General features: G+C 38.7%; 1 protein-coding gene across 2 annotated transcripts in view; it reads right to left on the reverse strand.

Annotated features, from left to right (window-relative positions):
• MSH3 (mutS homolog 3) overlaps positions 1 to 13,265 on the reverse strand; it is a gene marked incomplete at both ends in the record, with an annotated part of 183,814 nt that overhangs the window by 109,358 nt on the left and 61,191 nt on the right. For both annotated transcript variants that reach the window (XM_079703083.1, XM_079703084.1), the window contains 2 exons: positions 5,803 to 5,912; positions 8,333 to 8,417. In XM_079703083.1, coding sequence (XP_079559209.1) covers positions 5,803 to 5,912; positions 8,333 to 8,417 — 195 coding nt within the window. The remainder of the gene's footprint in view (positions 1 to 5,802; positions 5,913 to 8,332; positions 8,418 to 13,265) is intronic.

The raw sequence follows: 13,265 nt of genomic DNA on the forward strand, positions 1-13,265 counted from the left end.
TTTTACAATATTATATGTTTCAGGTATACAACACAGTGATAATGTTGTGAATCAACTATACAACTGTACCTCAATTTAAAAAAAGGAATACTGATATATGCTACAACATGAATGAACCTTGAAGATAATATGCTAAGTGGTAAGATAGTCACAAAAATACAAACCTTGTGTTATTCCACTTATACGAGGTACCTAGAATAGTCAACTTCATAGAGACAGAAAGTAATATGGTGTTTGCCAGAGTTTAGGAAAAATGAGTAATGAGAAGTTATTCATGAATGTGTACTGAGTTTCAGTTTTGCAAGATGAAAAGAGCTCTGAAGATGGACTGTGGTGATGGTTGCACAATACTAATGTATTTAATACACTTAAAATGTACTTAATGAATGTACTGCCCTTAATGACATGTACACATAAAAATGATTAAGATAAATTTTACATTATGTGTATTTGACACTAATAATACATATTTTGTTTAAAAAGTGCAAATGTAGAAAAATGAGCACAGGGGAAAAATACTTATCAAATGCTTGTTATAAATGAAACACACAGTTGAGTGAGACAGGCAGATATTAAACAAACACTGATAAACAAATACCAATCATAATAAGTCCTATACACTATCCAAGAATAATACGAAGAACATACTTTAGATTAGGAGGTCAGAGAAAACCTCTCTGAAGAACTAACACTTTAAGGTAAAACCTAAAGAAGAAAGCAGTTAGCTGTGTAAAAACTGAAGAGAAAGAAAAGAATATTCTAGGTAGAGAGACGAGTAAATGCAGAGACCATGAGAAGAGAAAAAGCTCTGGGATGCTCAGGAACTAAAGGAAGGCCAGAGTGAACAGATGACAATGAATGCACGAATGCAGAGGAGAGTCAGACAGAACAGCCATGTTTAAGAATTTTAATTTTATTTGAAGCACAATGGAAAGCCAATGAAGAGTTTAAGGCAGGGCAGTAATATGATTCAGCTTTTATTTTCAAAAAAGGATCAATTAGGAGGATACCGCAGCAGTCCAAGTGGGACTGACTGCAGTCAAGATGGCAAGACATGCACAGTCTCTGGATATATTTTAGAGGTAAAAGCAATAGGACTTAGTATTAGATTGGATGTGGTTGTCAAAAGGAAATGTCCAGAGTAACTCCCAGGTTTCTGGCCCAAGCAACGCATTAGGTGGAGGGGACAGGGAACCAGGAGGAGGAACAGGGTTGAATACATTAAGTTTGAGATGCCTGTGATACACCTATGTGTTTAGGAGCCTGAGTTGAATATATAAGCCTGGAGAATAGAGGAGAATAAGGCCCAAAGATACAAATTTGAGAATCACTGACATTTTGATATTTATGGTCATGGGCTTAGGAAAGCTCACTGGAGAGAACAGAAGGGGAGGGAAGGATAAGGGAAGGAAGAAAGCTGAGCTCCTAAGGTTCAGGCCTCAGGAACTCCAACATTTAAAAGATACAGAGAAGATGAACAGTGAGCAAAGGAAACTTTGAAGAAGCAGCCAGCAAGTTAGGAGGGAGACAAAAACGAGTAGTTTCCACTTTAGAAAAAGGGAACAGACTGTACAAAGGTCCAGAAATAAATCACACCCTAGTGTGCTGTGAGAACTGTAAATAGTAGGGAGCAAAACATAATCAGATATACATTTTTTTTAAAAAATCATCTTTGGGCTTCCCTGGTGGCGCAGTGGTTGAGAGTCCGCCTGCCGATGCAGGGGACACGGGTTTGTGCCCCGGTCCGGGAAGATCCCACATGCCGCGGAGCGGCTGGGCCCGTGAGCCATGGCCGCTGGGCCTGCACGTCCGGAGCCTGTGCTCCGCAACGGGAGAGGCCACAACAGTGAGAAGCCTGTGTACCGCAAAAAAAAAAAAAAAAAAAAAAAAAAAAAAAAAAAAATCATCTTTGGGTAATGCAGATAGAAACAGAGAAGGGCAATACCGGAGGCATGGAGATGCTTAGTTTCCTTAATAAAAAGACTTTCATGAAAGGGCTTTCATCTGAGTGCCTTTCATAAAAAGTGATTTTACAAAAAGGCAAGATGATATAATACTACTTCTTGCAGAGAGACAATGTTTTCATCATTGATCAAAATAGTTCATCCACTAGAAGGGGAGGAACTGATTTCTCAGGTTCCCTTTGTGGTTAATAATCTGCTATTCTATAAGTGTGTATGCACACCTGCACACGCATGTACACACACACACACACACACACACAGCTGCATTTCCAAGAAATCACTATCTCACTGAAGGAAATGTCTTATTTCCAATTTGTTCTGCATACTCATGTCGAACATTTCCTGAGGCAGAGACATGCTAGTAGATGTGTGGGTCTGGAGCTGCGGGAGATAATGGAGACAAAGTCATCAGCACATGAGTTACAGGAGAAGCCATGGCCACAGATAAGATCCTAAGTAGTGCTGAAAGTAAGAAGATGCCCCAGGAAAGAACCACGGGTAACATCAACACTTACGGTGCAGGCAGAAGAAGAGGTACTCACGGAGAAAACTCAGAACTTACCTTAGCTTAATATTTCAAAATATAGGGTAAGTTACTGAATCTTGAATACTCTTCTAAGTTGACCAAATCTGCCTTGGAAATTAATATTTTGCCTAAAATACCCTTTTAGATACTCATCCCACACTTTTCAAAGTTTTCTGCCCCTCCCCCCTCCCAACCAGTCACTATTTACAAGCAGAATTTGCATTGTGGGGCTTGTGGACAAAACCAATAAAGTACCTATGGTATATGTATAAAAGATTGACAAGACCATATCAACTAAAAGAAGCAGAAGAAATTCAAAGATGGAATCTCGAAAAAAATGAATTCAATATAATTTAATTTTAAAAGGTCTTAGGACTAATGGCTTGCCAACATGACATTCAGTTATAAGAAACCAGAGACCTACACTGAAGAATCTTCTTGCCTAAAATTACAGAACTGATAAAACGTATGGGGCACAACACATAAGAAAGCATAACCTATTTATAAAAGCCAATGTGGTTTCAGTAGAGTGACATCTGACCTCAATAACCCAAGTGAATTCTTTGAATCAGTAAGTATAGGGTAAAAGCCATTTATACTTTCTAGAAAGTCACTAGAAAAATTTGCACCAAAGAGGCCATTTTATAGAATAAAAAGTAGTGGGAGTGGAAAATCCTCTGAAACTTGAAACACTTGGTCCTGAATTTATGAACTGTGTGATTGCCCTGGAAGCTAAAATAGGTTAAAAATATAAAAAAGATCCTAAAGGATTTAAGAGAATTCATGGATGACCGACAAATAATGGGCTCTTGAAGAACTTTGGGAGATCCACCTTATATCTTGCTAAGTTCCCTTGTCACCAATTATTAGTTGTATGATCTCTCTATAGACAAAAACTAGGCCCTAAACTAACCTTTGGCTGCCTATGTCAGAGACAGAATATTAGCCTGGATGCATGGCACCTAATGTTAGTACTAAAACAACAACAACAATAAATATAGAGCTGAACTACTGACTAATCAGCTGAAGATTTTCTCTAGGTATTAGTTTGGAAGACATGGCAAGTGAAATTAAGATATAACTGGAATTCTTTTGAAGTCAATTTTTTTTATAAACACATTTTTATTTATTAATATTTATTTATTTTTGGCTGTGTCAGGTCTTAGTTGTGGTGCACGGGCTTCTCTCTAGTTGTGGCGCATGGGCTCTGTAGTTGTGGTGTGCAGGCTCTCTAATTGTGGCACACGAGTTCAGCCCCACGGCATGTGGGATCTCAGTTCCCTGACCAGGGATCGAACCCTCATCCCCTGCACTGGAAGGCAGATTCTTAACCACTGGACCACCAGGGAAGTCCCTGAATTCAATTTTAATGGATTAGGAAGTTTAAAGTTTTAAAACTATGACTTAAAATAAAAATGGCAAAGGAAGAAGTTTTGTGTGCCTGTTTTCAGCTATATATGTTTTAGGCTGGTCTAAAGTTCATACTTGAAAGCACTGGAGTTCAATGCATGGAGTACCTTCTCTCAGCCTTTCTGGGAAAGGAGGGTCCCAAAGAGTACATGATCAACCCCTAAAGAGCATACAACATGGTCTACTGAATTTATCTCAAATTAATCCTGTTTATACAAAACAAATTTAACAACAGAAATAAAAAATTTAATTTGCATGAAAAAGTCTGCTAGCAAGTCTGTTTCTGTTGAATATTTCAACCAACCAAATAAAATAATAAGAATAATGTGGATGCTTTAGATGCCTTTCTATCAACCAGAAGGCAACACCCCTTATATTGCTGTCCGCAGACTATCTACAGAAAGCCATCTTGTCTGCTTTTGCTCCACGAGGTATCTTTATCTCGTTTGAATACTGAACCAAAGTAGATACTTCCATTTTCAGAATTCCTTCTTTACCTAGTCAGTTTCCCCTGTCTGAAGGTCTTTATGATCAAGAAAAGAAATCGTAATGACCCACTAAAAGCTGAAGTGATTCAGTAACCAATCATCATCAGAACAGTATCTTAAAGCTTAGGACTAATAGTAACAGCATCTGCTATCCTTTGCCAAAGATGGCTATTTACTAAGCACAGCATAAGATGCAGCCATTAGTGAGGCTGCTGTGCAGTTTAAGAGACGATGCATGTAAAGCCCCTAGCATAGTGCTTGCTATACGATAAAGAGCTCAAAACTGGCAGTGAAGATTACTGCCTCATTCTATTCCTTACAGCAGCCCTGTGAGGAGGTACTGTACCACTGCAAAGGTGAGAACACGGTGGGCTAGGGGGTGGTGAGCTGCAGCCTTAGTGGGACTGACTCAGTTGACAGAGCCCACTAACTGCACCAGCACTACACTCTCTCTGGTCCGTCCATATGGGAAGCTGTTCAAGATGGATTCAATGCTGATTTTAAATCTAGGCTCTACCAGCTCTGAAACATTAAGCAAGTTATTGAAGCTCTCTGAATCTGTTTACTCATCTCAAGGACCCGCCCTCAGAGGATGATTCTGAATATTAAATACTGGTACACAGTAAAAGCACAATAAATAATAGCATTCATTCATTCAGTCTGTCAGTCAACATTATTTGGACTCCTACAACGTGACAGGCATAGGTCACAGCTCCCAAATCTATCTGCGTGTCAAAATCATCTGGGAGCTTTTAAAAATTCCAACTCCCAGGCCACACTGGAGGCCACTGAAATCACAACATCTGGGGGTTGGATACAGGCGTTAAGTATTTCGAAGCTTCCCAGGTGATTCCAACGTGCAGACAAGCTTGGAAACCACTGTGTTTTAGGCACTAGATTCACCTACCTTCCCTGAAAGCACACCTAGTTTACTCATCCTACCTTCTTAAACATCTCACATCTAAGCCCTCTTTCAGATTCCTACTGTTACTTCTTTAGCTCAGGTCCTCAGAACCTCTCCGTGAACTTGCTAACTTGTTCCCCATCCATGACCACTTTGTCTGCTCCCACACACAAGCCAGCTCTGATCCTATCACTCCCATGTGCAGAATCACTGGATTAACCTCCTCTGGCTACCAGCTCCTCAGCCCAGCTTTCAAAGCCCTCAACAAAAGGCAGTGCCCCATCGCCCCAGCCTCTCTCTCCCTACACCCTTATGCTACTGATGACCCAAACTAACTGGTTAACTCACTTTCTCCAGGCAGACCCCATGTCTTCCAACTGAAAGCAGGCTCGTTCTTAGGGACAAGGAAAAAAATCTTCCCGATAATAGTCTATTGCCAGATACAAAATAAAATCTTCCCTGATTGAAAACAGTGTTCAGATTAAACACACAAAAGACAATTCCTTTTACCTTAGTTTAAGGAGTGGCTGGGTCACCCACTTCTTTAACTTCCGTCTCCCAAATGAAGTTTTAGTATGGTCTAAAACCCAAAATAAACTTCCTTTGGTTTTCATATCAGTCTAAAAAAGACCAGAAAACAAGGTTTATTAACTAGATGATTGTATTTGTACCAAAACTGCTAGTTGTTCATGCGTCCTCATTATTCCATAGACCCCAATTTTAAATGTTACGCCCTAGCATAAAACAGAGCTCAAAACAGGTGTTCATTTAATGTCAGATGAATGAATGTATACATACACACATCCTTATATACACAAAGTACTTCTATTTTACACAAGAAAGATATAGTCTATGTATAGTTTTTAGTTAATAAATTATTGAGAAGTCTCTTTTGAAATGTTTGTCCTAAACATCTCAAAAATATAACTGCATCCTTTCCTGCCTTGGAAAGCACAGTGAAGATAATTTCATTTTCCTTTGGCAGTTCAGTATCTCCCACTACCTAAGAGTTGCCATTCTAAAGACAGATACTCTCATGACAACACTGGACAAGTTTAAGGAGAGAAGTGAACCTGTACTGCACTCTAGGACTGTACCCCTGAAGGGTTTGATTTTAGTCTGTTTTATTAAATGCTTAGCAAAAATTTATCTATGCTTTGCCACTTTAAAGTTAAGCCATTAAAAAAATTTTACAATTAACTAGAGATGGTATTAAATTTTACCAAGGTTTCATTGTAGTACAAAATGTCTAATAATAGGTTTAAGTTCTATTTGGAACATAAAGTTGTTTTCACCTGATTTTTTTTTTTTTTTTTTTTACTCTTTCCTTTTCCTTCTAATCAACGAGCAGGTACGTACAGAATACCTCCTGTGTGCTCAGTAGAATAACTGGCAAAGGTATATTAAGACATGGTCCCTCCCTCAGAGCACTTACATCCAAGTGTGGGAGAAAAGACTCCTAATGAGGAAACAATGCCACCTGGCAGAAATCAACTATAAAAAGTGTGCTATAACCTCTCCAGGCCTTAGGAGTTTAAAGCAGAGCCCACACGGAAACTACAGTGGTCATGGAAGGCTCCCTGAGGACGAGTTGGGCAGGCAGAGCAGGCCTATGAGGAGAATCCACATCAGTGACTGCACCATCCCTTCCTGAGACGAGAGCCCGACTGCCTGGACCACAGTAAAGGGTCCCAGGAAGAGTACGGTGGAGGGAAATCATTCTCTAATGACCTGGCATCATTGGAGAAGCAGGCTCAGACAAGAGAGGGAGAGCTGGGGGAGACCTGAGTCCTGTTATACCTTTGCTCTCCCTGACAGCCAGCTCCCTCCTCATGACCCCTTTCCATTGCTCTATGGTAAAGGAGGCCAAAGACGAAGCACAAAGACAAGCAGAAGATGCTAATTCTCAGCTTCTATTTCTACAACGGCCCAAGTCCTGATAAAGAAAGGGATTTTAGAGGGTATTCTGATGACGGATGATTTTTGCCTTAGGAATTTGATTTCAGAACTGACTCCACTGTGATAGGATGTGAACAGGGAGGATGTGGCAGAAGTAAAGAAATCCTGGAATGCCGGGGCTGTGTCTGCAGGCTTTGACTGTGGGCTCTTCTTCACCCCAGAAATGCCCTTTTGTGTGCTACCTCGGGGATGTATACAGAGTTGATGAGAAAGCCTTGCGGGAAATATGCTCAACTTCCGGATGACAGAATGACATGATAAAAATGTTATTGCATAAAAGGAAGGCTGACTCCAGTATACAAGGACAGCCTGGCAGAGGGAGAAACCAAGTGAGAGAAACTAGACATCAATATACAAATCCAGGAGTCAGGAGAATAAATTCAGCATTTACTTTAATTCACAGCAGTTCTAGTGATTCACAGCAGATGGTTCAGCTTTTCCACTACTTACTCAGATGACCTGGAACTGCTTTTTCTTTCTGTGACTTTATGCTATAATAACATTAGTTTTATAATATAATATCTCACATTTCCAAGTGATAGTTTAATACATGAAAGCAATAATTTTAATGTCTTCATTATCCTTCTCATTCATCAATAAAGGGCAAGTAAACAATGATGGAAGTTTGTGAAGTGAAATATGCATCTTACAGTCAAACTGAGTATCAGAGAAATTTGTTTTATATGCTGGATAATGAAGTAAGACTGCAGACACTTCAACAATCAGTTAAAAGTATGTAGAAAAAACATAACCAAGCAGACCAAAAAAATCCACTTTACATTAATTTCCAAAGATGATGCCTTTCCAAAGAAATATTTGATAAAGAAATTATCAGGGTGGACATGTTGCTTCAATCATTAAAAAGCACAGCTCTACAGCTCCCAGCATAACCCCCAAGTAAGTATTTCATGTATTTGGTCCTCAAAGAAAGTGAGCACTGCAGTTACCGGTAGATGTCAGGCAGAGCTGTCAGCTGAAGACAACACTGTTTTCACCTGCATACCTAAGAACAGACTGCTACCTTATCCCAAATTATTTTTCAAAACCATTTGGAATCTAATAGGCCTTATGTTTACCTGACCTGATTCTGAAGGATTTCCAGGTTCCTTAATGTTGTTCCATTAATTGTCATAAATTCCATTTCACCTGACAACTGTTTAAAATTCCTGTAAAAGAATGAAATATGAGCCATGATGCAAGCGCATAAAGGAACAGAAAAACTAATTTAGGCGTTAGAAATACTCCAGTAACATGATTTCCTGCGATAGGAAATCGAACCAAAAAAAGCCAAAAAGAATATTCATTATAAGAGTATCTTCTATCGACGCTGGGCGCTGTTAGGTAAACTGATGTGAAAGGACAGCTGTTGTCACACCAAAACCAAGAACAAGGAAGGGAAGTAATGGCACCAACAATTTAAAAATTTTTTTATATTTCCAGTAATAGAACCAAACATAGCCTTTTATCATTGGCAGAGCAAGTGGTGGTCTCTTCAGGAAAAGCTATGCAATTTGCTAGAAAAATATGTCAGTATACTTAAAAATGTCCTCCTTATTCTTTAGCATGAGATCATCCTGATAAACACTTTAAAAGCTTTTAATCAACATTCTGGTATGTGCAAATGTTATTTACTCTATAATTAAGACCACAAATTAATGCGGCTAATGTTTTAGTAGAGTATAAAACTGAAAAAGTAGAAATTACTTCCTTAAGTTCAAAGAATTCACATTCTCCATATGTCCCTGTAACTATCCCAAACTAGATTAAAAATTCAATAAACTTCAAATAAACTTGACTATTGAGTTCAATGTGATTAATAAATGTGTGCACAATTCAAATTTTGTCCTTATTAGTCTGTCATGTTAAAAAGTATATTAATCAATGCATTACTAATCCAGTAATTAATTTCCTTTATAAGCCAGTCCTTTGACATTTCTGTCCACAGCACTTACAGATTTGATGGCTCATTTTTCAAAGCAAGAAAAATAACGGCAAGTCACTAAACTATTTGGATGGAAAGCATGAGTGTTTGCATCATAAAACTAACCCCACTCATCATGGCTGTAATAAGATGTAAATAAAATCCAGTTTCCTAAGCCAGTTATGGAAGCAAGCTTTCATCCAGCAATCTAGAGCCTAAAATCAGAGCCCAAGGAGCCAGTGCTCATTGAGAGATGCCTCCACTTCTAGATGACTCCCAAAACTAAGGTTCCAGAGCCCTGAAAAAGAAATAACTTACTGCATATTAGGAATGTTGCCTAGTAACTGAACACTGTCCCCTGGCAGTGTAATTTACCTGCAACAGGTTTGACCTAACTTCCAAAGGATGACTTGTTAACGATTTTTAGAGGGAAGCAACTCCAACACTGATAGTAGGTGTGTGTAGGCCATTCTCTCCTTCTTATAACCGTTAACTTAATTTGCCTTGTATTACAGTAATTTATCTTCTTCTGCTATCCTCATTAATAGATCTAAGCTCCTTGGAGGCATGGGTTCTTTGTGTCTTATACATTTTGCAGCACCTGCAGAGCCTAGCAGAAAGTATATGCTCAGCAAAGGTCTGCCATCTTTCTATGGGGAGGCCAGTTTGGGTTTGTTTGGTTTCCTTTCAGTCATAAAGCCCAGAAATGTATGTGAAACACCCGGAGACAGTAATAAAATATAAAACATTATTTTCAGGAAGAAACAATTAGGCAGTGATTTGCTGTACAGCTGACAGATGCTCACACACCTTCATGGTCAAAGATACAAGTTGGAAGTATTGCTAGCCTGGACTCTGAGTTGTTATCTAACCAGTTCCCATGTGTCTAAAGAAAAGTCATTTACTCCCCCTGTTCTTGACAGGTTTAACCTACACCCTAGGGGTGATTAATGAATACTTGAGTACCTTAATCAGACACAGACTTTCGAAGGATGCTTAGTTGGCATCAAGAACCCACAATTCAGCAGCATTGACATCTGCACTGATCTTAATAAAAGAAATCAACCACTGGGCAATATTAAGTTAGACTGATTCCTATGGAATGATAATTACCAAGCAACTGTAAGAACTAACTATGCTTCAGGTTTCCCATATGTTTGGATGATAATGTACTCTGGAGTTCCAACTCTTCCTTACAAATACAAAAGAAATTTCCTTCTGTCAGTGTCTATTTCCATTAGGAATTATATATATACTTTTGAAGTCAGGGTTAGATCTGCCAGCATCCTTAGGAATTTGACAGTATATGATCACTGATCAAGCAATTCTAAATTATTTATCCTTTTGGAAAAAAACAAATTTTATGTGCTTTGAAATAAACCTTATAAACAATGCCTGGCTAGCATTCATCCTGTGTGAACTTCCATAGAAATCTTCCAAGTAACATGGGAAAATACTTCATTAATATTTCAGACAACAATAATACAAAGGATGCTTTTTTTCCCCTCAAGTTTTATAATGGGAGAAAAATGTTCTTGCTGAAAATTGCCAAAGAAATTTAAGATTCTACATCATTCCTATACTACTTAAAGAAAAACAAAACAAAAACAAAAACAAAAACCAATCTTTCTGATTTAGACAAAGGCAGCAAAGGTGTAGACCTTATGTGAAAGATCAACCCCTTACAAAGATTCTATTTAAATACTATTAATATTATTTGAAAACGAAAACAGACAAAAAAAGAGACACCCTACCACATTACATATGAAATCTATAGTGGAGAATAGTTCTCTATGTAGTTTTCAGAGTTCATACATTCACCATTTGTCTAACCTTTTGATGGTTAATTTATGAATTATAAATTGCATCATATGACAAAAATTCAGTTTTATTGTAGATTCACTTCTAACTTATTTGCAATTAAAACAAATATCTTGGGCTTCCCTGCTGGCGCAGTGGTTGAGAGTCTGCCTGCCGATGCAGGGGATGCGGGTTCGTGCCCTGGTCTGGGAAGATCCCACATGCCGCGGAGCGGCTGGGCCCGTGAGCCATGGCCGCTGAGCCTGTGCATCCGGAGCCTGTGCTCCGCAACGGGAGAGGCCACAACAGTGAGAGGCCCATGTACCGCAAAAAATCTTTACATTCCTAAATGCTGCCAGTATGCATATTAAAGAAGAAAATAAGAAGAAGGGTGTATAACAGATCCCCAATGATTCACTAGGAGAATACATAGGACTCAGCATATAGTCATACTCACAGCTATGATTTATTACCATGAAAGGACACAAAGCAAAATCAGAAAAAGGAAAAGGTACATAAGGCAAAGTCCAGAGGAAACCAAGGGCAAGCTTCCAAGAGTCCTCTCCTGGTAAAGTCACACAGGATGTACTTAATTTCCCCAGCAGTAAGTTGTGGCAACATGTGTGAAATATCCACCAGAGAAGCTCATTAGAGACTCAGCACGCAGGGTTTTCACTGGGGGCTACATTCACATAGGCACCTCTTCCCTACCAAAATTCCAGCTCCCAGAAAACAAGGAGGTGTTCAGCATAAACCATACTGTCTGCAGAAACCGTTTAGGCACAGTGAGCCATTCTTACCAGAGAATGCTGGAAACCCTCCCCAAAGGCAAAGTCTCAGATGCCAGTCAAGGGTCAAGCTTGCATGTAGGGTTTCCTAAGGATAGTTGTCTCTTCAGGTTTGCCATGTTAATCTTTTCTTGCATTTCTCTCTTTTCAAATTCTGTTTCTCTTAAAAGTATCTCTGTTGTATTTATTTACTTTTGTATTCCTTCTAGTTTACTCTTTATTCCTAAATTGACCTTTTTCTTTAATACATAATTCACTCTCAAATCCTATCACTTCATTTCAAATCTTTCCTATTTCTCATCTATTCTCATTTGTCCTTTCATATTTAGCATCATTTCCTTTTAGCTCATTTTGAAGTAGTAGGTTATAGTTTTTATTTAATTTGTGGGCATGTCTTTCTGGCATGCGTTCATTTTCTGTAAAGACATTATCCTGCTCCTTATTCTTTTTTATTATAATTTTATATGGGATTTCAATTTGGTTTTTTTCCCACTGCTAATTTTTAAGTGAAAATTAGTTTTCCAGAAGTTTCAGAACACAGACATTTTTTAGGATAGCTGATGTTACTTTACACATCTCCCTCTTCTGTTGTTTTTTTATGGTGTTCAATCATGGCACCTCACTTCTGCTTTCATTCGTACAAGATTAATTGCATGAGTACTGTCCTTTAACCACAACTAGAAAATTATACAAATATATATATACACACACACTATATACATGTGTGTGTGTATATATATATATGTACATATATATATACATTTAAAACTGTTTTCGGGCAGTTGGACATCAGGCAGCATAGAACTGTGATCCCTGAGAGAAGAAAAACAAAAGAGGTAAACACTATGACTAACTCCTTGGAGAGACCAAGGAAAGTAGAAGTTGTGAGACAGAATGCCAGAGATGACAGAGCTGCATACAGAGAGATGCAGAAGGGTCCCCTCAAAGTCTTTGGCAAAGCACTGATCCTTAAATACGTGGAGGACCTCACATGAGATCAGGGAAAGAACCACAAGAAACAGTAGGACGAACAAGGGTTCACATAGGGCTTAGAATAGTTTGCTCTCCGACTAAAGAGAGTAGAAATACCTCAAAATACTTAGGGCATTGGGTAGAAGTCTTGGAAGTGTATTGCTTTCAGGGTGGGATTAAAATAGACATAGATAAGGATTTCCCAATCTTGGTACTAAATGATATTTTACTGAGATAGCTCCTATCTATCCACCCCACCTCTGCAGAAGAGGAAGTAGCTTACTTATCCAGGATCGATATGATATAGGGTAATTCTTCACAGAGCCAAAGATAAGGGGCTAGTGAAGGTAGAATATGGAAAGGCAAGAAAATTATTCTGCTACCTTTTATTCCACTGGCTTTTAAACTAGCATTTTCCTAGAATGTCAATTGCCAGCTTTTAAATCTCTCAACTCTACAAGTTAATCACTCTTTTAAAAAGCTGTCTGTAAGGGGCTTCCCTGGTGGCGCAGTGATTAAGAATCTGCCTGCCA

The sequence above is a fragment of the Hyperoodon ampullatus genome, assembly GCF_949752795.1.
Source record: "Hyperoodon ampullatus genome assembly, chromosome: 4".
Lineage (NCBI taxonomy): Eukaryota > Metazoa > Chordata > Mammalia > Artiodactyla > Ziphiidae > Hyperoodon > Hyperoodon ampullatus.